A 25,162-nucleotide genomic window follows, 5' to 3' on the forward strand; every position below is an offset into this window, starting at 1 on the left:
GGGCAGCAGCTTCCTAATTGGCCATTGGAGGCCAAGAGCCGCAGCATGGCTAGAAGCACAGCATCCTCTCCAGCACAGTGACCTCTCCACTAGGTTCCTACTTTCAATGACAGGAGAGCAGTCGAGGTAAGGAACTGGTCTTTATTCTTTTCAAAACCCAGAATCTGTTATAGCCAGAACTTGCAAATTCCAGATCCTCATGGGGACCCAAGTGACAACCTCTGTTCACAGTCACCTTACTCCATTTCCCAGGAACCTGCAAATGATCTGACTGAGGAACAGGATCAACTGATGTCCCCCTCTGCCATCACAGACCAAGCTTAGCAGCAAGGGGGCACTGGGTGCATGGATATTGGCTGCGTGACCTTGGGGTAGACCTAACTCACTTATAAAAGGTAAGTTCATTGTGTCCCCTGTGAGGAGAAGGAGATTATGTAGGCAGAGTTCAGAAGAGTAAACAGTGTTCACTTGGAGCTTGCCTCAGTAAGCTGACACGTCCTACCTGATCATCTGTAGCCTTATCACAGTTCAGAGTATGCAGTTTTGAGGGGACTTTATCCTTGTTCAACCTTATTGAACACAAACTCCAGTTCTGCAGGCAGGTGGACTGAAGCTCTGCATCCAGGCAGCTCACAGGAGGCAGCGGTGCCCCTGGCTCGTCAGGAATAGGGTTGAGGTGAGCAATGTCTGTTCCTTACCATCATGATCACCCAGTTCTCTCACAGCAGAGAAATGTTCTCAACCCGTGCTTCCCTCTCATCCCAGAAATGACATTAGATAAGCAAGCTGGAGAGATCAAGCTTGTTTGGTGGTTAGCAAGAAGCAACAGACCAACCTTCCATTCCATAATTATTACCATGGAAATCTACGTGTGGTCAGTACTGTGGCTCTTGGTGATTGTGTCAAGAGTGTGAGCACGAAGCCATTCCGTGTACGTCTTACAGTTAGTTCACAGTGGGAAAGTTAGCTTTGCAGTGCATGGTAGGCTCAGTTGGGACCTCCCAGCCACCAACTCATGCCCATGTGTGAACTGTGGAGAGCTGGAGAGGAGAGTGAAGGGCACAGAAAATGAGCTCACCCGGAGTGAGAACTTTCCTAAGCCCCAGAATGATAAAGAATGGACATCACACAGATCTACCCATGTGCCTCGGCACAGCAACTTCCCAGCTTAGTCCTGTGTATACCAATATGGTAGCGACCATGGTGAGCCCCACTCAGGACACTCCAAGGTTTTCAATGCTGTGTGAGCACTGTAAGAGAAAGTGAGAGGGATGGTCTGAGAGCACTGGGCAGACCTTCCTCTATTTTAAATGCAAAAGAGTAAGATCTTTTAATTACTCCAAACTTGAGTTGAAATACAAGGCATAGTTGGCAGTGAGATCAGTTTTGAGGGCACACAGATGTCCCAAATATATCAAAGACCCATCCTTGGTGCTTTTGACAGGATAGAACTGGCCTATCTCATCTCCAGGTTCTATCGAACAACAAGACATTGACAGGAATCCCCTAGCCTCCTGCATACACTGATGGCTACTCAATTCCATGCTTAGAATGAGAAAACATTGGTCCTACATCGGATGGGTGGTGGCTCAGCCTGGGAAGGGCTGCTCCCCGCTCTCTTTTTACAGCTCAACTTCTGGAAGGGCAGGAGGCTCCTGTATCTTGAATAGGGGACAATGGCGAGACCTGGGAGGTATGGGGCAGAACTCAGAACTTCTGTACTGATGACACAGGAAGGCTTTGGAGGTGATGGGACAGGATCCTTTAGACCCCCAAAGCTGAAGTGGATAAGGAGACAGAGCTGGCAATGAGATTGGGTCCCATACCATGAGCATGTCTCAAACATGCATGGACCCCAGTCCTGGTGCTAATCAGGGCATGGGCTTAGGCCCCAATTTCTAAAATCTTGCCACTAGCAGGAACCCTTTACACCCCCGATGGAGCAGAGATTGCTCAGATTGTTGCTGTCCACCAGTCTTAGAGTCAGATCTGCCCCGATGAGGTCAAAAGTCCAGCAGAGGACACAGATAAAGCCCAAGTCTAGGGAGAGCTGTTTCTCTACTGAGACCAGCCTAGACATGACAAGATCACCTACCCCAGTTTCTGGGAGGTCAGCAGATTCTTTTGCCCATTTTACGTTCAGTGGGGGAGACAAAAGGGCAGGGCAGGACTTGTGAGTGTCTTTTAAAGTGGCATCACCCAGGATGTCCCTGGAGGTGGAGAACAAGCAACTCAGAGGCAAGCATGGGGACACTGAAAGGCTGTCTGTGCCTGAGAGTCACTCTACTCAGAGCCCCTCTTTGTATCCTCAGAGCTCGGCTCAGGCTTCTGCGCAGACAGGGCTCAGTACATCCTCAGGAACTAAGTGACTCAGAGGAAATGCCCTCCTTCAGGCCACACTGGTCCATCTGGAAGGTGATCCAGGTCTCTGGGCTTGTGGACAACATGTCACGGATGTGTCTCAGCACTCCATGGGACATGTGCCTTTAGAATTAAGGACTGTTTCCCTTCTGTCTCTACCTTCCTCTCTTCAGGTGTCCCCACTCATGGCCACAGCAGTCCACAGAAATGGAAGCCTCTCCACAGTGCCCTTGCAGGGGTTCATACTGGTGGGATTTGGGGGAGGTGCAGAGACCCAGGCCCTGCTCTTTGCTGTCTTCCTGGTCCTGTACCTAGTGACAGTCCTGGGCAACCTCACTATGATCGTGGTCATTACCCTAGATGCCCGTCTGCACTCCCCCATGTACTTCTTCCTCAAGAATCTGTCCTTTGTGGACCTCTGTTACTCCTCTACCATTGCCCCCAAAGCCATGGCCAACTTCTATTCTTCCAAAGTCATTGGAGTTGCTGGTTGTGCTGCACAGTTATTTTTCTTCTCCTTCCTGGGGACAAGTGAGGCTTTACTTCTTGCCGTGATGGCCTATGACCGCTTCATGGCCATCTGCAGTCCTCTGCACTACTCAGTGACCATGTCCCCCACAGTCTGTGCTTGCCTTGTGCTGGCTGCCTATGGTGGAGGTTGTCTCAACTCCATTGTGGAGACCAGCCTCACTTTTCAACTTCCCTTCTGTAGCTCCAATCACATCGACCATTTCTTTTGTGACGTGCCTCCGCTGCTCCAGCTTGCCTGTGCCAACACCTCTGTCAATGAGCTGGTAATGTTTGCCATCTGCGGCTTCATTTTAATGGGAGCAACATTAGTCATCCTGGTTTCCTATGGCTACATCACTGTGACCATCCTCAGCATGCACTCGGGATCCAGGAAGCACAAGGTCTTCTCCACTTGTGGCTCCCACTTGACAGCTGTGTCTTTGTTTTACGGGACTGGGATTGCTATATATGGCCAGCCAGGAGGTGTGGCATCTAAAGAGCAAAGCAAGGTGGTCTCCATCTTCTACACCCTGGTCATCCCCATGCTCAACCCCCTTATCTACAGTCTGCGGAACAAGGATGTGAAGGATGCCCTGTGGAGGCTGAGACACAGACAGAGACATGCAGCCATGTAAAGGAAGGTATCCTAGGGATGGGAGGAAGGGTTGTGTAGAAGACAATCTTATCACTAGGACAGTTTATGTGTGTTTTGAATCTTGTTTTCTTGCTTGCTTCTGGGTAGCTTTCTGCATAATTTCTTCCTTCTGGCATTTGTGTGTGCCTTCTCTGTCCCCTTGTATTCCAGGAGCAGCAAAGTTTCAGTGCAGACACCGCTGTGTTAGGACAATTATCTACAAGGATGAGGCTGCTCCTTGGAGGCTGAAATAATCACCCCCTGAGAACCAGTTTTTTCCTTTAGTCAGCAAGGGGTTTCTTGGCCTGATCTCTAGAACCATGATGGAGACCCCTGTGATGAGCACACCACACCACACCACACCGCTTGTCCTCTGTCCCAATCCCTGTTCCATTTCAACATAAAACTCTCACCAGTATCCCGCTAATGGACTAAGGACACTCACTGGACCTGGCTATTCACTCTGAGACATTAATTAAACTTCCTCTCATTGACTCCAGCCATCACTGCACTCTATAAGTGGCATATAAGGACAGGTGGCTAAGCCTAGCTTATTGAGAACCTGAGCTTGGACCCATGGCTTCTGTTTCATTTACTTACCTGTTACATTATGAGTGAAAGAAAACATGGGTTAGTTATATGTCAATTCTCATTTTATATATCAATTTGCAATAAGTCCTTTTGGGGAAGACTTTATCATGTAAACAGCAGCTAACAGACTTTATCATGTAAACAGAGAGCATCTAAGAGCATGCACATTTACTGCAGACTTCAAGTTGGAATCTTGGTCACAACACAAAGGTAGCAAAACAGATTTAGCAATATCACAAGGGACATTAAACCTAGGCTTTTGACAGAACGGAGTGCATCTGGAGCACGTACTTATTTGGTTCAGTTCATACTCAAACCTTGGCTGTTGCTGTTGTACAACCTAAGTAAACCTCACTGAGGTTGGGTTTTAAACTGTTGTCTTTGGGATTGGTTTAGTCCCAAGACAGACAGAAATGAATTCTTGCATTTCTGTGTTTTACCTGGGATGAGCTTGAGATGACAGTGTTGAATAACTGATTTTTTTTAAAGAATGAACAGAAGAAAGGGAAAGAGAAAAAGCCCAAATAACTAGCCTGACAGAAGGAAATCTAAACTCTGTATTAATATCACATGGAAATATGCATACAACAGGAATAGCAGTTCAGAGACACATGCCAATAGCTAAACCAAAATGGCATTTTAGGATCACGTGGGACTCCACCCAAACTTTTCCCTATCCATCTTACCCCTGGTACCAAGAGCTAAAGAGTCCCCAAGTCCCATCAATAGGCCCAAACTTTCCCAGCCTGCCCAGCTCCCATCGCTGACAGGAAAGGAGCCCTCAGACCCCACCATTGGGCCCAGACCTTCCTGTCTGCACAGTACCAAGCACCAATGGGTGAGAAGTCTCAGTGGACTCTCCTTACACTTGCACAGTTCCCCCCTGACTCCCCTGCTGACCTTGTCTACCAGATGTGTTGTATGAGGATGGTAGAGAACAACTATTTTTTTGAAGGATGAGAAACCTAGGCCTCCAGGTGCCATGCAGAGAGACTCCATGTTTCTGAAAGAAAGCAGTGTGTCTGTACTAACTGTTATATAACATAGGACGCTATTCATAGAATGCAAATGGCAGAGGCACATAGGACACATTCCTGATGCACTCCAGGCCAGGGTGGAGAGGATAATGCTGTACTGGCTGTCACTAGAACAAACAGACAGCATCCTTGTCAGCCACAAGGAGAAGCTTGACAGAAGCATCAAACCCAGGCAGCGATCAAGCAGTGACTTGTGGAGAACACTCCAAGATAAGCACGTTAGCAAGGATGTTCTCAGAAAGAGTCTAGCTTTTCAGAAGATAAGGCCGATAGTTAACACATAGGACCTCATGAAATTAAAACAAGGGTTGGGGATTTAGCTCAGTGGTAGAGCGCTTGCCTAGGAAGCGCAAGGCCCTGGGTTCGGTCCCCAGCTCCGGAAAAAAAAAGAAATTAAAACAAACAGACAAACAACAACAACAAAAACTGACACAGTTGATTAAATGGATAGACATAGAATTGGAGAAAATATTCTTGTTGTAAACATGACAGAGTATGTATCTAGAATATAACAAAACCAAAACTAAAACAAACATAAAACCTAAGCAATTCTCTAAGTAGATGGTTGAAGTGGAAACTTCTGGTTTGTTTGGAAAATCAGTTAGGTCAAGTGACGTTTTGCTGGGGCACCCAGGTGAAAGAATGTCTTGCTAAAGCAGACATGTGAAAGTGTTTTCCTGAAGCAGACACAGGTGACAGGATATTTTTCTATAGCAAACACATGAAAGGACCCAGGATGAAGGAGTATAGATATGACCCCACAGACAGTGGGAGGTGAGCACTGAACTTGGGTTTGATTTGTTCCACATTGCTATTCTTCAATAACAACACACATGCATTGGTCGCACTTCTGTAGCATAGTTGAGCTCAACTCGTGGTAGCGCTGTCATTGAGAGAAACTCATTCAAGAACTGCTTGTGTGGTTCCTGCTGAAGCTTGCCTTTCTGGGGCCTTGCCTCCAGCCATTTGGTGAGCCTCGTGGTTTCTTCAAGATTGAACTACAGCAGCTGGTTCGTGCCCGGTGTCTGCCTGACTTGAGGACTGGTCTGCAGCTGCTGAGTAGTATTTGATGTTTGTTACAGGACTGAATTGTTAACAAAGAAGATCAAGCTCACCCACAAAGAACTGTTGATGTACGGGTCCACCTCCCCCATATCCTAATAACTTATCTCTTCCATCTTCTATTACCTCTGGTGGGTGGGTGGACAAGAGGAGAGGTTGAATGCTTATTAAAGTAGGTTTCAAAACCTACTTTATGCCTACAAATGGTTCCACACTCATGTATACACAGGCAGCACTGATTCGATTCAGTGAATTGGAGAGAGAGAGAGAGAGAGAGAGAGAGAGAGAGAGAGAGAGAGAGAAGACAAGACAAGACATGAAATTGGGATGTGAAGTGTAAAATTTGATCAAAACAAATTATATTCATGTATGAAATTTCCAAACTAAAAAGACAGAAATATGTTTCAACAAAATCAAATCCCAATTAATAAATGAAAGAAAGAGACATTTCTCAAAATATGAAACACAAATGGCCAATAAACATGGGAAATTGGAAAATGTTCAACTTCACCAGCCATCAGAGAGATGCGAATTAGGACAACAGGAAAAGGGTTAGAGATGATTCAGAAGCTAAAAGCACTTGGCACTCTTGCAGAGGAACCAACACCTACATGCAGCTTACAGTTATCTGTTATGCTAGTCCCAGGAGGTTTAATACCCTCTTCCAGTGGCCATAGGCACTGCACACATGTAATGCACATATGTACATGCAGGCAAATGCACATAAAATAAAAAATAAATATTTAAGTGGGAGGTGGTGGCACATGCTTTCAATCCCATTCTTTGGGAGGCAGAGGCTGACAGATCTCTGAGTTCCAGGCCAGTCAGGTCTACAGAGTGAACTCCAGGACAGCCAGGGCTACACAGAGAAACCCTGTCTTAAAAAACCAAATAAACGCACCTAAAAGAAACAACACTTAAATGCAATCTTATCTCAGATTATGACAATTTTGTTAGTGAAATGAAATTGTCTTAATGGGAACCATTAAGAAAATAAAAAACAGTAAATGCTGGTGAGGATGTAGATCTGAGGATGTATGTGGAAACCACTATACATTGCTGGTGGGAATGTAAACTAGTCAATTCAGTATGGAAGTCAGCTTGAGGGGTTTTCAAAAAACCAATAGATCTCCCATATGGTCCAGATGAAGCTCTTCCGGGGATTTTAGACTAGCACAGTTGCACATCATCCTTCACTGTAGCACCATTTATAATAGCCAAGTCATGCAACCAACCTAGGGGTCCAGCAACCGAGGTGTAGAAGAGAAAAATGTGGTATGCACACACAATGGGATTTTGCCACCCACAGGAGGAATTAAACTACTTCATCTGCAGGGAAATGGATACAAGTAGAGCTAGTCATACTAAGTAACCTAAGGCAAGTGCCATATTTTCTCTTATTTGTGGATCCCAGAATTTACATAGAAACATAAAACCTGATGTGTACCTATGTTATGAGAGTAGAAGTAAAACTGGAGGAATAGGAAGCAACATCAAGGGAGTGAGCTAAGTGTGGGTATAGGGGTGTGAGGGAGAAGCAGTTCAACACATGTATGTAGCTTGAAAATTAAATCTTTTTTTTTTTTCAAAAATATGTGAGTACTGACTGTTATGTTATCAGGGAAAGTGTCAAGTCCAGGACTGGTAAGTACTCTGGCCCAGGTGTATGAAGATATCAACCTAAGGCAGAGGCATGCAGTCACCCAAGGGACACATGGTCAATCACTGGGGGAAGCAAAGGCTCACTACAGTCCAGGAGAAGCACTTTCCCCTAGTTTGGATAGCTGATATTACTATTGGCTTGGATTTTGAATTCTTTTAAGCAGGAATTGTATTGCTTAAAGGAACTGAATTCTTTAAGCAGATGGGAACAGCAGGAAAAGAGTGGGATGGGAACTACACCACTTGGGAGACTGTTCTAATGAGGGGCATTGGTCTTTCTGAGATGAGTCTGTCATACTCCCGATGGTCCTTCCCTAAGTCTCTGAGGACCAAAGCTTCCCGCCAATAGACCAAGAGAAGATGCCATGAGAAAGACATTGGCTGGAGCCAATGCTGCGCCTCTGGTGCTCAGAGGCTGGGGTGAAGTTCCAGCCACCACAGAGAATGGTGTCCTTCTAATTGGACACTGGAGGCTAAGAGTCCCAGCCCTGCCAGATACAGAGAATCCTCTCAAGCAAGTCGTACCCAACACACACTGCCCATCTGAGAAGGAACAGAGAGGAACCAAGGCAAGGGAGGCAGGAGTCTTCCCTCTTCACAGGGCCCAGAGCCCAAGACAGCAAAAACATTCATGCCAGACCCTCACAGACACCACAATGCTCACCTCTGTCCACAGTCACCTAATTCACCTGCCAAGAAAGCTGTAAATCACCTTATGGACAGGAACAACTGATGCCCATCTTCATAAAACACCAGACTTGCCTGCCTGAGGATGCTGGGAGATAGGTATTGGCCGTGTGACCTTGTTACAGACCAGACTCTCACCTAGATATGGTAAGTGTGTCACCTATCAGGACTGAAAATGTAGGCGAGTTGGTGGCTAGAGGGTAGTAGGGTCAGCATTCAGCAGGAAGAGACAGTTTGTCTTAGCGGTAGAAATGTCCTGTCCTAAATATCCCTGGTCTTGGCCCACTTCAGGGCTAGTCATACTGGAGCCCCCACCCTAGGCTCAGCTTAGTAAATAAAGCTTCATGTCTGCCGGGACATGGAATGAAGCTCTGTGTTCAACCAGCTCACAAAAGACTGCAGACCTTGTGCAGGCTCAGGAGGGGCAAGGCTGAGGTGAGCACAAGCTATCCCTTCACTTCCCACTACTTCAAGTTTCACTCTATAGTAGACGGTGGACTTAAATAGGATCCTCCAGGATCCACATCCCTACTCTATGTGGTATATGGACTATGGCAGTGCTGAGTTTGCAACAACCGACTCACCCTGCTCACAGCTTTCTTGAGCCCCCGGGGCGATGTAGAGTAGACGCCTGCCCCTTTCTAACCAGGCTCCCAAACCCAGCAGCCTCCTGCATCCATCTCGGGTACCTACATGTGATGGCTCATGGCCAGTTCCAAAGGGTGCTTTTCTCCTGCTGCTGTGATCCCTAGGATGAAGAGAAAGTAACCGGGAATAGGGAGCAGCCACGAGGCAGAGACTATCTTGTCTGCTTTTCCAATTGGAAAGATAAACCCCCAAACTGAAGTGAAGCGGGTAGCAGAGATGTCAGAGAGATCAAGCTGGAAGCCAATCATGTGTGGACACCAGTCTCACTGCTTCTGAGAACACAGCCCTAGGACACACACACATCACATACAGATGTTGTGACATTCAGATGTTTTCAGACATTCAGTTAAGGTGGAAGGGTAGGGTGGAGTCCTGACTGGCTCTAAAATGGTGTCCCTTGGGAACCTCCTTGGAGGTGGATAGCAAGCAACCCAGGGGCAGTTGTGGGGAAGCTGAAGGCTGTACCTAAGAGTCACTTAGCTCCAGAAGCCTCTTTGCACCCTTAGATCCATAGTTCAGCTTCCTACACAGACAGGGCTCAGCACATCCTCATGAATCAAAAGTCAGAGCAAATGTCCACTTTCAGGTCAGACCAGCACAGCAGAGCATCTGGTGAACTTTTGCGCAGTGGACAACATGGCACCAACAGGTTTCAGCAGGCTGTGGAACATCTAGCAACACCAATGAGACCTGCTCCCTCTCTCTGCCTCTACCTTCCTCTCTTCAGGTGTTTCCACTCATGGCCACAGCAGTCCACAGAAATGGAAGCCTCTCCACAGTGTCCCTGCAGGGGTTCATGCTGGTGGGATTTGGGGGAGGTGCAGAGACCCAGGCCCTGCTCTTCACTGTCTTCCTGGTCCTGTACGTGGTCACCATCCTGGGCAACCTCACCATGATCATGGTCATCACCCTGGATGCCCGTTTGCACTCCCCCATGTACTTCTTCCTCAAGAACCTGTCCTTCGTTGACCTCTGCTATTCTTCTGCCATTGCCCCTAATGCCCTGGCCAACTTCCTCTCTGCCTCCAAAGTCATCAGCTTTGAGGCTTGTGCCACCCAACTTTTCTTTTTCTCCTTGTTGGCTACCACTGAGGCTTTCCTCTTAGCTGTGATGGCCTATGACCGTTTCATGGCCATCTGCAGTCCCCTGAGGTACCCTGTGACCATGTGCCCCACGGTATGTGCCCGTCTGGTTCTGAGCACCTACTGTGGAGGCTGCCTGAACTCCATTGTGCAAACCAGCCTCACGTTCCGGCTGCCCTTCTGCAGCTCCAACCGTATTGACCACTTCTACTGTGACGTGCCCCCACTGCTCCAGCTGGCCTGTGCCAGCACGGCTCTCAATGAGCTCTTCCTCTTCGGCCTCTGTGGGTTCATCATCGTGAGCACCACCTTAGCTGTCCTGGTTTCCTATGGCTACATCACCGTGACCATCCTCAGGATGCACTCGGGATCTGGGAGGCACAAGGTCTTCTCTACCTGTGGCTCTCATATGATGGCTGTGTCCTTGTTCTATGGAACTGTGTTTGTCATGTATGCGCAGCCTGGAGCAGTGGCATCTATGGCACAGGGCAAGGTGATATCTGTCTTCTACACCCTGGTCATTCCCATGCTCAACCCCCTCATCTATAGTCTGAGGAACAAGGATGTGAAGGACGCCCTGCAGAGGCTGCGACAGAGACACAGCCTTGTGACGAGAGGAGGCAAGTAGGGATCAAGTCAGCGCCATGGAAAGAAAACGTCCTTGGAACTTGATAGGTGTCTTTATTTTGCCTTTTTCCCTCTCTCGATCTGTTTTTCTTTCTTTTCTGATTTACTGAATCGTGGCTTTTTTTATTTCTTCCATCTTTTAATCCACTTACCCATCTACCACATCTTTCACGCATGAATAATACTATTCATTCATTTTCAAAACGTAAGTAAGGCATTTTGCTTGCCACATTAAAGCAAATGGCTCATAGTTGGAAATATCATGAATCCCTTTTGATTTTGCTTTGACAGAGAAAGGCAGAGTATTAAGACAAGAGTTCTTGAGGCAAGTGTGGAAACCGCTGTCCACATCTCCCAGGGAAGCGGCATGACAGCAGATTCCTTCTCGCCCTTTCCCCTTCATAAATCATCGAACCTAATGTCAGGCGGTAGGAACACGCCCCTGAGCACCCACAGCTTTGGCCCTGAGAAGCTTTGTGCTAACCCATCTTTACATTGATCTAGTATAATGACTGTCTAAGAAGAATAGATCTGCAGACTTCCTCCTGCGTTTACAGATCGTTTCTTCTCCCTTTCCTCTGCTAATGTAGCTGCCTTCCTTGTGGGGCATTACATGCTGCAAGCATGAGGAGCCCATATTGCAACTGGCTCCTAACATATTCATTCACTGTCCAGCAAGATGAAGCCACAGTTAGATTCACGATTCACAAAACCTTTAACACTTGGCTTGGCAGCTTATGACTATGCCAAGAGGTCCTTTATCACCAGTGGTGTCTCAAGAAAGGATGACATCTCAATGGCCACAAGAGCGTGAGGAGTGGAGGGAGGACCATCATTTTCTTGTTGCAGATTCTGGGGTTTTGCTGAATTAAAGTTCTCTCTGGCCATGGCCAGGAATCTGTACCTGAGCCCTCAGTGTGCCTTCCTGTCTTTTTCCCGATCCTCATCCCCCCCTATTCTTGGCTTCTGGCTGTCTGGCTCCTGGGTGTCACATCCAATGTCCTGGGTATCACCAACCAGCTGGCCTCTGTTCATGGGGCCGGTCCATGTGCTTACCCTCTGTGTGTCTGATTCCGACCTTCATTCCCGGAATGTTCTACTCAGAAAACCTGCATGAACCAACCCTCAAACAGGCTTCTTCACATTTCCCCTCCTCCAAAGTCATGCAGGTCTCCATCTACTTCCTTAGTCATTTAATCTCTGCCTCCAGACTAAAATATTATTCCCTGGTTATATGTTCAGGTTATATCAAAGTCTTCTTATCTCTGAACAGTTCTGGAACATTCTACTAGGTGAGTGACACACATTTCATATTTAATGATATTCTCTCCCTTCCTGTCTTTTTCTACATTGTCTTTTCCTTCGTGCGTACCACCCACCTTGCTGGCCCAGTTGGTCTCAGCATTGGGGAAAGAGTGACCTACATCCTCCAGTCTTCTGGTCCTTTCTAGTCCTCACTCATTCTAATGACTACTTGTTATTTCCAACACTGTTTAATCTTCCTCCTTTTTCCTGTGTTCTCCTCTCCCTTCTCATTTGCTATGCCACATGGTAGCATCTTCTAACCTCCCACTTTTCAGCGATGGAGATCTTTATTTTCAGACGCTCAGTGCTGCTCTTTAGCAATCTTTCCATCCAGGGAGCCTCTACCCGCTCTTTCTGTAAGCCAGGTCAAGTATGAGAAACTCCCTTTTATAAAGAGTACATGCCAAGAAACAACCGATGGTCTTGTGTCTGTTTCCTTGAAGGAATGTCTTTTTTCAGTTGCTACCTTATAAATTCCCTCTTTTCTATTTTAATCTTGATAAGTTACCAAGCTTGCAAAGTATCCTGATATGGACATTATAGGTGTTGGCCCCTGGAAAACTTTTATAACTTCTTGAATTGGGGTGTCATTTTCTGCTCCCCATAAGAAGATTTGGGTCAATATTACTTGAAATAAGTTTTCTTCACTTTCTCTTTCTGGTCTCCTTCCAAGACATCCCTAGTGGGTGTGTGTGCTCAGCTGCTGGTTAGTATAGCACTCTCTTTCTCTCTGTTCTTTCTTTCTTCCTTTTGGTCCACTGATTGGGTAATTTCAACATAAAATTCAACATACACTGTAAGGTATAATATACCTCCACCTCCCTCTACTTTAACTAGCTGCCAATTCATCTCAGTTCCTGCTTCTACCATGCCTTTCTTGGCCCATCGTCCACAATGTCACAAAGAAGATATGTTTAAATAAATATATTACTATATTATTAATGTTTCTCAATAGTAAGTAGGATATCAGTGGGAATAGATGTGTTAAAGGGTCCTGATATATCACCATCTCCTTGCTAAGGTACTAAGTGAATTCATGAGGGGTATATGGCAACCTAGTGTTGCAGGAGAACTTGCCTTGGACCATATCAAACTGTACTCTTGAATGGCATTGCTTCAGAGTCGTGGCCTGAATATCCACCTTCCTACTTCCAGGATAGAAGATAAACATTCTTAAATTCTATAAGGAATTTAGAGTCTGTAGTCAAGGATGAACAATCTTGTCCAAATTCAATCATGCCTTTGTGATCCCTTCTAGTCCTTATCTCCCAACATTTCCTGACCATGTTTTTCATAGCACTAGAGCAGTCCAGTTCTAAGTTGGTGTGCACACATATTCATGAAAATAAAGGCGTACAGGAGAAATAGAGCCTGCAGAAATAAAACACTTTGATACCACTGTTAAGAAAGTAAAATACTATCAAATGCCTCAGGTAGAACACAGAAAGCCAAACTATAATGGACTAAAATCTTTAAACTTACTGAAATTCTACATGATCTAAATTATATATGTAATACCCTCCATTAAAAAAAAGAAGACTGATGGGGAAAACAGACTTTCATGTCTTGTTAAGAGTCATTTGGAGAAATTTGACCATTTCAGTGAGTGTTAATAAAATAATCTACCAGCCAGGGTAAGACTTTGCCAGGAACAGTCTTCATTCAGTCGTTCCAGAAAGTTCCTCTGTCTTTCTTAAATTACAGAAATCGGGAACACAGGAAGGACAGACATAGATAGACTTGGTGAAGAAACAAAACCCAGGAGAGCCAAGCTTCAGGCTAGGCAGCCCTGCATCCCCACAGTTGGCCACCATGACAGCTGCTCCACTACCTTTTTGTAAATGATATTGGAAGGCTGTAGAGCCTCTGTTCAAAAGAACCTGAGAAGGGCTATTCCCAGCTACATTTGCCAGGACTTTAGTATTGAATAGTCTCCTCAATGTCTCAAATGGTTCCACAGAACCTGAATGGCTCAACACATTCCAAAGTCTTCCCTTTCATAGAGGAGAGAGCTGAATGGCCCAAGGCCTGACATACAGGTAATACAAAAGCCCAGTGGCTCCACAGAACTGAAACAGCCCATAATCCCAAAAGCCAAAGCCAACCACTAAATAGTAGCCAATAAAAGTGATCAAAATGAGCCTCCATGGCCCAAGGGAAGCAAATTCTGGGGGGCACTGACTGGAGAGAAACTCGCCAAGGGTTGTGCACTCTTGGGAATCCACAATAAAGCCCAGACTCATGGTTCTTTGCTTCACCTAACACAGGGAGAGAAGCAGATGATATTGCCTAAAGTGAGAAGATAGGGAACGTGCCTTTAATAAAGTGATTGCAGCAGCCATGGGGATATTCAGTCTTCCTTCCTCTCTAGGGTCAGCTTGATATGAGTAATTAAGACCCTTAGTGCATCTTTTCTCCTGGAACTGCATTACCAAAATAGTTATCAGAATTTTGAACATCAAAGCCTGAGTTCTGTCAGCCACACCAACATATGCTTGGTTACTTGTTCCCAAGAGACCAACTAAAGGAACATTTAATAAAACAGCAGAAAAAGGAGTATCCATCTCATCTTGGCCAGTGGCAACTGCAGGAGATGCATTCACTGTGGCTCTATTTCAAAGGGCACAAAGATATCTGATAACTCTTTTCTCACCCTCAAGCCTATCTCTAGGGTTCTGACATGAGGTTTAGGTTTCAATAGAAGGCAGCATGTAAGCATAACTAAGCAGTCTGGTCAAGGTATGATTGCACCAATCATTGGTGAGCTATAGAGAAAGTAGAGAATCAATGGTGGCAGGGAAAGTAAAGTTAGCAGACAGAGCAAGGGGAGCTCTATGTCATAGCAACTACTCTGAACACTGTTAAATAGGGGGTACATGAAACTGAAAATAATCCAGAGCTATAGAATGTGCAACTCTTGTGGGCTGGGTGACTCTGACATGCCAATGTGACTTCACCTACCACAATGCACATCCCACACTAATGGAGGCTGCTGCTTCTTGGACTCCATGTGTGGGAACTCAGAACAAGTGGGAAACACCTGTGTTTGCTGATCAGTATTGCTAGACATCTACAAGTGCTGTAAAAATTAAGATGTATTTCTTAATGTGGCTGGTTGTTGTTGTTATTGTTGTTGTTTAGTAGAATAATCCACACATCCAGGTAATGTTGTGGGTTAAAAGTAATGTATGGGTCTGGAGATGAGTACCAGTTAAGGGATCCACAAGGAGTAAGACTGCCATGCTACTTGGCCAAGCTGGCCCTGCTGTCTCCACAAGTGACCAACAGCATCTGTTCTGCAACCCAGCATCCTTCTCCCATGACTTGAGAAAGAATACCTATTCCTGCTGCCATCTCTTGTGACCTAGGCAGCAAAGCCACTCTATGCATCAGCCTTACGTGGCTCTCCCAGTGAACTTCCCATGGGGAAACAGCATTAGTGAACGTCTACCACAGAGGAACCACAATGAGTAGGGCTGCTGTCATGGACCTGAGCCCCAGGCCAGGATCTCTTAAGTGCCCTGTGATCAGGGCCAGTGGTCACCACTAAGTGACAGCAGGCATGTCAGAGATAAGAATCTGAGAAGTGAAGGTGGAGAGGATGAGGGCAATGATGAGGGCACACAGGCCAGACCAATAGCCAGAAGAAAATGAATCCCCTCTCCTACGACTGCTGGTGGGAGTGACAACACAGCTCTGTGCTCTGGAACCTGACATTCTACCACACATAAAGGTATTCAAGTGTGCTCTTCCGTAACTTCCAGAATATAATTCATGGTTAGTGATGACTTTGGAAAGCCTGATCCCTTCACAGGACACCAGACTCTGTACTGCTGGAGAGTCAGGAGGACCTAGGTAAGGACACCCTAGCAGTAAGAAGTCTATATTTATGGAAGTCCTTGTTCGAAATAGCACAAGACCTAATATGTTTAAACTGCAGGGTCTGGTGGACCATCCACCCATGTGTGCAGATTGGAGATGGAAGACATAGTAGTCCTCCTACCTTCCTATGTAGGCAGGTAGATGAATAACATGGTGGTCCTCCCACCTTCACATGTGGGCTGGCAGATGGATGACAGGGTGGTCCTCCCACATTCCCATGTGTGCTAGTAGATGGTTGGTCTTACCATCTTCCTATGAAAGCTGATAGAAGGATGATATGGTGGTCCTCCCACCTTCTCATACAGGGTGCCACATGAGTGATATGGTAGTCCTCCCACATTCCCATGTGGGCTGGTAGATGGATGACCTGGTGGTCCTCCCACCTTCACATGTGGGCTGGTAGATGGATGACATGGTGGTCCTCCCACCTTCACATGTGGGATGGTAGATGGATGACATGGTGGTCCTCCCACCTTCACATGTCGGCTGGTAGATGGATGACATGGTGGTCCTCCCACCTTCACATGTGGGATGGTAGATGGATGACATGGTGGTCCTCCCACCTTCACATGTGGGATGGTAGATGGATGACATGGTGGTCCTCCCACCTTCACATGTGGGATGGTAGATGGATGACATGGTGGTCCTCCAACCTTCACATGTCGGCTGGTAGATGGATGACATGGTGGTCCTCCCATCTTCCTATGCAGGCTGGTAGATGAATGATGTGATGGCCCATTTGATCACGTATACAGACTGGCAGATAACTTACCAAGTGGCAAGAAATCATACCATACTCAGGGGACATTTCAGATCTTTTTAGTATGCCTTCCTTTTCAGGTTACTGCCCCATTGCATTTTTATGTATTTCTAGAAATTTTAGTTTATCATGTTCTGATTTTAGTTGAATTTTGTTCTTATTTACAGTTTTATACAATGACTGTCCATTACCACGCTCTAACTACTGTCTCACCAGCAGACCATCATGACAACATGACTGCCCCTTTCCTCTCTATACTGTCTTTACTGTACTTCTAACTCTGTGACCTCTACTCAATCTCTCATACCTCCATCCCACGTGCTCTCCCACTCATTCCCATGCTACACCATTTTTCTTCCTTTCCCCACTCCTTCCTTCTTTTGCTGCTTAAATGCTGAAACGCTTGACTCTAAAATCTATAAACTATGATTCCACAAGCATAATTCTGACACCACCATTTCTGAACTATGAGAGGGAGCCAAGTGTTATGCACAGTGTTCTCCTAAGGTTAAGGAGTGGGGACTGCTGGGAAAGTAATAGAGAGCACTAGTGTGTGTCCCCAGGTAGCTTCAGGAAGTTTAATTCTGACTGAAAAACCTCTAGAAGGAGCTCACAAGAAAGCACACACACACACACACACACACACACACACACACACACACAACTAAAACGACTAAGAGTGCAAAACCTTATGACAGTGGAAGAAGTATGAAATACTATTTCCAAAATTGGTATAGCTACTAATTCTCATGAACTAGCAAAAAAGTGTAGCTACAAGAACAGACTTGGGTGGCTCATAACACATGTTGGATGGGGAGGTGTTTACAAGGCCCTGCCCCTCCCCTAGGATATATTGACTGCTAATGGTTGAAGGGGTGGAGGGTCATATTCATCAGTGGTGTATCCATGAGTAAGTTGCCCTTGATCAAGTAAATGACTCCAGGCCACCTGTCCTCATGCAAGGGAGCCAGTGAAACACAGGCACACACACACATGACATGGAACACGTGCATACACACATGACGATGATGGGAGAAGAGGCCTTGTGGGGAAGAAGGGATTCAGATGAAGTAGCAGGGGTTGGGGGGTGAGAGGAGATAATGGAGGTACACAAGTGCCAAACCCAGACACACACCAAGCTATCTCCTCTGAGGTGTGATCAAGGACAAGAATGAGTAAGTTTTGTGCTCAGTCTTCATAGACAGAAGATGAAGCATGGACGGGAGACATAGCTAAGCACCAAGAGAGCAAGGGATCACTCACCGAAGAGAAAAGCTTTCATTTTAGTGTGGACCAGTACTTAGTGACCTGAATTTTAATCCCATTAAGCGGGATTTGTGTTAAATTGAAACAACAGAAACAAGGGGACAGAAACAGAATTGAGACCAATCACATTGGATCCTGAGAACACTGAAGGTTCAATGGCCTGAGAAGGCAGACTGATGATCATGGAGGAGCAGGCTGAACAGTCCCACACAGGGATCCATCAATTACTGCTGAGGTAAGGATAATCAGCGGAAGGAGAAAGAGGAAAGGTTATGGCCATTAGGACATGGTACCCTAATCAGATAATGACTTTAATGAGGAATACTGGGCAAGATTGCTCTGAATCATCTGCCAAATTCCTGATGGGGATATTTCAAGTCACTGAAGACCACAATCTTCCTACCAAATCACCAGGAGAGAAAAGTTATGAAGCCTGTATTGTCCAGAGCCTACCTCTGGAGGCTAGGGTGTTTGAGTCTCATATGCCACAGAAGATAGTGTCTCCTTAATTGGCCACTGGAGACTGTCATCTCAGCTCTACCAAGCACAATATACTCCCCAACAGAAAGAACCCAAGTATAGATGCCCACACGTGGACCCAAGAACAGGGATGGAGAGGAAGTAAGGGCAGGAAAGCCAGACCTCACACCTTACAAGACACAGAACCTGCTGCAGCCAGGGTTTGCACACACAGACTCTCACACCTAAACCTCTGCCATATCTAACTCATTCCTTTGTCAGAAAGCCATAGCTAACCTCAGAGGGGAAAAAGAACCCTGGTGCCTATATTCGGCACAGACAAGCCTCAATAGCATGGAGACCTGGGGAACATGCATGATAGCTCTCTGACTTTGGGTCTCACCTAGATAAGGTAAGGTCAGTGTTTTGCTTGTGAAAGATGCTGATGGGAGGAGGTACCTTGGGGACGTCAGGATTGTGTGTTCAGCAACAATTGTGAACTTAGCTGTGGAGACAAAGCTGTTCTATTGTGTGACTGAGACTCACGTCATTCCCAGTCAGGGCTAGCAGTACTGGGAGGGTGCAGCCAGGGTATGTCATCTTGGTCACCAGTTTCAATCCCCCACAGCAGAGCTATACATGGCTTCCTTCCTCTTCCACTTATGTCTCTGGGTGGGGTTCATCCTGCGCCAGCTGGAGATAGGATGCTTGTCCTCGCTCCAACAGGAAGCGTAGGACCAGCTGTGGCATGGACCTATCTATGCACATCACACTGAGCACAAAGTAAACATATCTGGTAAGTACCTAGGTCCTTGCCTGTTACATCAAGAGCGAACAAATGCTTCAGGCACACCTTTGAGCACACAATGGGAAAGATAGTTATGCAGTATATGGAGGGATTTGATGAAGTCCTTCAGATTCCATGTACTCACTGTATGCCCTGTATGGTGGACACTGAAACCACTGATTCCATATGACCCAGGTACTGCCTTTGGATCCCAGAATGGTGTAGAAGAGACATTCCATCCCTCTCTAGGCAGGCTGCTAACTCCAGGAACCCCCCTCCAGCCCCACATATTCCTCCTGGGAACAAACAGTACCACTCATGGCTAGCACCACAGGATAGTTGTATGTATTCTAGATTGTGGGCATAATGAGAAGAGAAAGTGTCCATGAGTGGCCAAAGACACTAGGCAGTGGCCAGCCTCATCCGGTTTCAATGGAAAGATGTAAGTTCTTATAAACCCCAAAGCTAAGGTTAGGACAGAGAACAGAGCATGAGTATGTCCCAAAAATGTCCAAGCCCTAGTCTTGGTGTTTCTCAGAACATGGGACTGCCCCCTCACCATGATCTCCCAACATCTAGACATTGGCAGCACCAATCCCACACATCAGGGGAGCAAAGCATGCACACTGATTGCCACTGCACACCAGCACTGGAGCTACAGCTGCTGAGGTGAAGTCAGAGTTCTGTGGGGGCACAAGAGACTCAGACTCATTCTGGGAAGAGTGGATTCCTGCTTTGATTACATCCTACAGGTGAGAGAATCACCTAGCCAGTTTGTTGGAGAGCAGAGAATTCTCACGGTCATTTGTGAATCGATAAGAAGAATGACTAGCTCAGTTTAGTGTGGTGATGGGACTCAAGAAACAGCTACATCAGTAGAGCTGCTGGGGAGTTCCTCATGGAAGTGAGGAGGCAGAGCCCCGATGCAGGGAAAGGTTTATGGAAAGGCTGCCTGTAATCTGAGAGTCATTAGGGTCTGGAAGTCTCCTTGGATCCTCAGAGCACAGCTTAGGCATCTACAGAGGGAGAGCTCAAACCCTCACTAACTATGTCTGAGGAAATGTTTCCTTTCAGGTCATGTCAGCTTATCTGGAAGGAGCTCTTAGCAGCTAGTGAACTTCTGCACAGTGCATAGCATGGCAACAGAAGGTCCTAAAAATGTGTGGAACTTGAGACTGCACCACTGAGATCTGCTTCCCCCCTCTGCCTCCACCTTCCTCTCCTCAACTGTCCCTACTCATGGCCATGGAAGTCCACAGAAATGGAAGTTTCTCCACAACGTCCTTGCAGGGGTTTGTGTTGTTGGGATTTAGGGGAGGTAAAGAAACACAGACCCTTCTCTTTGCCGTCTTCCTGGTCCTCTATATGGTGGCTGTCCTGGGAAATCTCACCATGATCGTGGTCATCACTCTGGATGCCCGTCTGCACTCCCCCATGTACTTCTTCCTCAAGAATCTGTCCTTTGTTGACCTCTGCCTCTCCACTGTGATTGTACCTAATGCCTTGGCCAACATCTTTTCTTCTAAGACCATCAGCTTTGCGGGATGTGCCACTCAGTTCTTCTTTTTCTCCGTGCTGGCTACTACTGAGGCTCTGCTCTTGGCTGTGATGGCCTATGACCGTTTCATGGCCATCTGCAGTCCCCTGAGGTACCCTGTGACCATGTGCCCTATGACCTGTGTCCGTCTGGTCCTGGGTACCTTCTGTGGAGGCTGCCTGAACTCCATTGTGCAAACCAGCCTCACATTTCAGCTGCCCTTCTGCAGCTCCAATTCTATTGATTACTTCTTCTGTGACATGCGCCCATTGCTCCAGCTGGCCTGTGCCAGCACAGCTCTCAATGAGCTTGTCATGTTTGGTATCTGTGGGTTCATCGTTGTGTGTGCTGTGTTTGTGGTCATCATCTCTTATGTTTATATCACAGTGACCATCCTCAGAATGCGCTCAGGGTCAGGACGACACAAGCTCTTCTCTACCTGTGGCTCTCACATGACAGCCGTGTCCTTGTTTTATGGAACTGGCTTTGCTGTATATGGCCAGCCAGGAGGTGTGGCATCAATGGAGCAAGGCAAGGTGGTCTCTATAATCTACACTCTGATCATCCCCATGCTCAACCCCCTCATCTACAGTCTACGCAACAAGGATGTGAAGGATGCCCTTAGGAGGCTGGGACAGAGGCACAGTCTGGTGAAGGAGAGTGGCTAGAATCTTCATCGGGAGCCATGCTAGGGTCACTGAAGAGAAGGATCCTTGGGAAACAGTTTTTTAATCTTTATTTTGAGTTCCTGTCTTTGCATCCTGTCTTCTTTGTTCTCTTGTTTCTGATTTTCTGCCTTGCTGCCTTCTTCTCTTCTATCCATTCATCTATCCATCAATCCATCTATCCACCAACACAGCCATCTCTTCGCCAGCTTCCCTGCGTTCTTGAATGTAAATCATTAAGCAGGCATTTACAAAATGTGAATGACACACCTTCTTTGTCTTCCAGTGCTCTACCTCGGGAAGAGGACTGAATCACTTACCCTTTGGTCGAGGGAAGGTGGAGCTACAGCGCAAAGAGCAGGTTTGGAAACCGTTGCCAACGTCTCCAAAGTAAGCTACATGGCTGTGACTTTCTCCGTGACTTGTTGTGTTCAATAATAAAAAAAGATGCACCATACCATGCTAGCACCAGCCCCAGGGTCTCGCTGCTTCCCTAGCTAGACCAGGGTGTAATGACCGTCCATCTCAAGGGTAGCTCTCGCAAATCCCTGTAACCCTGTAAAATCAAAACTCCAGAGGCTTGTTTATATCAGTCAGATTTATATCAGTAAATTCTTAGTCCACAACACACCCAAAGAACTCAGAGCCCACTTAGATTGGAAAAAACATCCTGTAGTCATCCATCCCTACACTGATCTGGGCCATCCTTCTCTTCCTCGATCTTCCTTCCTACTCCCTTCTTTCCTATCTCTCCAAACTCTCAAAAACTATCAGCCCGCCATCCTTTTCTGTCCAGTTACAGGCTCTAACAGTGTCTTTAACCTATCCTTACAGACAGCAATCTAAGGTGACTTTATACCGTTCTCTCATCACCAAAATGTGAATGTGTCCTTGGAGCATCCTAAGCCTTTAGAAGCTGTGTGTTGACCCAACCTTACATTGATCTAGTATAAGAGTGGGCTAAGAACGAGAGCACTGCAGCATTCCTCCTTCACTTTACAAGATTGCTGCTTTCCCACCCTCCTCTGTTCACCGTCCTCATGGGGTAGCATAGTGCACTGTTGGAGGAATGAGGGACCTAAATGCAACTGGCTCCCAGTACATTCCTTCAACCATCAGCCAGGGGTGATAGATGATGTCACAGTTAGATTCCCAGTTCATAGAACCTTCCAAACTTGGCCTGGCAGCTTGTAACCACAGCAATTGTTATTCGTCCTCACAGATGGCTCCAATGAGGAGGAAGCTTTGGTGAGCTTCACTTTACAATAGCCTGCTACCCTCTGCCCATGGGGCTTGTCTGTGTCACTTCCCTGTGCGTCTGATCCCAGCCCTCAGTTCCATGCTGTGCCTGCATTTGGGGGCGGACAGATCTCTGAGCATGGCTAAAGGCTGAAGACATCTGCAATTGGGAAGTAAAAAGTAGACAGAGAGGGGCAAGGTGAAAATTTAGCCCAGTTGCCCTCTCTGGTCACTCTGCAGGTCTCCATTGATTTCCTTTAACAATCTACTCATGGCCTCCAGACCCCAACATCATTCCTGGGTTTCAGGTTTGACTGGTCAAAGTCTTCCCTTTTTTGTGCACTTCTGGAATGTTCTGTTCTGAATGGCCTATACCTCAATTTCAGTGATATTATCTCCTCACCCTACCCTCTTCTTCTCTTTGCTTTTGTCCCCTATCACACTATCCCACCCCCACCTCTCTGCCATCTTAATTAGTTTTTAGCAATTAACAGGGAACAGCCCATGTGATGTCGTCCTCAGTGTTAGAACTCGATGCTGGAAGAGAACAGCTGGCAGCCTCTTACTGCTCACCCTTACTCAAGTGCAAACTCATCTTCCCCTTGTAGATGCTAGTGGTGCAAAAAGTGAAGAATCAGCTTCCACACTTCCTGGGAGAGGACTAGTCCTTAGTCAGAGCCAGACTGACACGAGGAGGGACACAAAGTCTATACTGAACAGTATAGAGGAGAAAGTCAGCAAACTGCCGGCACGGTCCATCTGTACACAGGCTGCATTAAGACGCTGTGAGCACCACCAACCAAGGGTATCAGGGCTTGGTCTGTAGATCTTCTCCCTCCATGGGGTGAAAGTATCCGCCTGCCTACTTAAGGAGAGATGAGGAAGAACATAGGCTTGAGGTCTAGAGGAAAAGTATTCAATGGGAATCTAGAAGAAAACTGTCATTACTAGAAAAAAAAGTGATTGTTTAACAGTGTGCTAAGTGGTTTACTGCTTAGGTCGTCTGATGTTTCCCAAATGGGTCATTTTCCTATGACATGGTTGCTGTGGTAAAAAAAAAAAAATTTTTAAAAAAAATCGGTGTGACCGGTTCTTGTGAGTACCGCTCAGCTCGTTTCTCCCGGGCACTCTCTGACCCTGGTAGTCGTGCCGTAGGAACTAGTGCTAATTTATCTCAGCAGCTCCATGCTGGCTCCCATGGTACTCTCTTACCCAGGAGGTTCATGAGCTGTTCCAGTGTGGCACCTTGCCACACTGCCTTGTTTTCACTCATAGTTTGCTTGGCGGGTTGTTACCTCACCAGGCATATATGTCCCAGTTCTGTGGCGGGCTTGGTGTGTCCAGTCACTGCACCTTCTCTTGAACTCAAGTCACCACATGAAAGAAGACATCACACAATAACCTCTGATCCAATTGATAAGATATAATTTGCCCATCTCGACAGCACAAAATCCTGCACACACCCACCCCTTAACAATGTTCATAACCAATATCTGTGCACAGAGAAGGATCTTAACATCTGACGCCATGTTCTCCCAGCTCTTTCTCCTCCTTCTAAAACTTTTCTCCCACCCATCCTTCCTTCTCATACAGGTCTCGTTCTATCCTGTACCCACCTTCCTACATAAAGACATCAACCTACACATTACCCTTTCTGTCTAATTAAAAAAAAACTTTTCTCTCAAATGTAAACTGAGCATAACTATTTTGTAATGTATAAAGCATAAAATACACCTAACACCCAGTCCAACATTTTATCAGTTAAACAGAACATTTAGTTATCTATTACAGCTTAAGAAAGGCTTAAAATCTGTTATGTCCTGACTAGCCTGTATACTATCTCATAACTATCTAATTAAATATGTATTCTTTAAGTTAAACAGCCTGGGTAGGCTATGGGACTATAAGTAGTTTCAGCCCCATCAGAAATCTGGGAATATATTATCAATATATCTGTAAATATAGGAAGCCTAACACCACTTGCAGAACTGAAACAGGTTGTAGAGACAAATTTCTACCCCCACAGTCCCCTGTTAGTAACACGTGAGAGCAAGTCTTCAGCCTTCTGGCCTACTGACAGACTTTTGAAATGCAGAATTTAAAGGGCTGATCATTCTGGCTTGGCAGAAGTTATCAGTCGACTATTGTGCAACGTATCCTTTTCTGGACAGTATTTAGTCTGTAGAATAAACAGGCAGTTTCTGTCCAGTGGCTACCTAGCCACAGGGTAATATCTCACCTGGAGGTGGAGATGTTCAATTTCTTCTTTGAATCCATCAAAGGGGAGCTGTTAGGAGCAGACATGTCTCAAAAAATGACAAATAACAATAAGTGTCACATGTGGATTTCTCGCGTTTTTT

At 46.2% G+C, this 25,162-nt stretch overlaps 3 protein-coding genes across 3 annotated transcripts; all 3 read left to right on the forward strand.

Annotated features, from left to right (window-relative positions):
• Positions 1 to 2,546: 2,546 nt before the first annotated feature.
• On the forward strand, positions 2,547 to 3,506 carry Or9s27 (olfactory receptor family 9 subfamily S member 27). Its single transcript, NM_001000484.1, has one exon. It carries the CDS (start codon positions 2,547 to 2,549, stop codon positions 3,504 to 3,506), a length of 960 nt encoding a protein of 319 aa, NP_001000484.1.
• A 6,425-nt stretch (positions 3,507 to 9,931) lies between these two features.
• Positions 9,932 to 10,903, forward strand: Or9s15 (olfactory receptor family 9 subfamily S member 15). Its single transcript, NM_001000752.1, has one exon. It carries the CDS (start codon positions 9,932 to 9,934, stop codon positions 10,901 to 10,903), a length of 972 nt encoding a protein of 323 aa, NP_001000752.1.
• A 9,703-nt stretch (positions 10,904 to 20,606) lies between these two features.
• Positions 20,607 to 21,566, forward strand: Or9s14b (olfactory receptor family 9 subfamily S member 14B). Its single transcript, NM_001000751.1, has one exon. It carries the CDS (start codon positions 20,607 to 20,609, stop codon positions 21,564 to 21,566), a length of 960 nt encoding a protein of 319 aa, NP_001000751.1.
• Positions 21,567 to 25,162: the final 3,596 nt, after the last annotated feature.

Source organism: Rattus norvegicus, chromosome 9 (genome assembly GCF_036323735.1).
Source record: "Rattus norvegicus strain BN/NHsdMcwi chromosome 9, GRCr8, whole genome shotgun sequence".
Lineage (NCBI taxonomy): Eukaryota > Metazoa > Chordata > Mammalia > Rodentia > Muridae > Rattus > Rattus norvegicus.

Excerpts from the sequence above, each read along its gene's own strand:
- Or9s27 (NM_001000484.1), top strand. The coding sequence starts at position 2,547 with ATGGCCACAGCAGTCCACAGAAATGGAAGCCTCTCCACAGTGCCCTTG.
- Or9s15 (NM_001000752.1), top strand. The coding sequence starts at position 9,932 with ATGGCCACAGCAGTCCACAGAAATGGAAGCCTCTCCACAGTGTCCCTG.
- Or9s14b (NM_001000751.1), top strand. The coding sequence starts at position 20,607 with ATGGAAGTCCACAGAAATGGAAGTTTCTCCACAACGTCCTTGCAGGGG.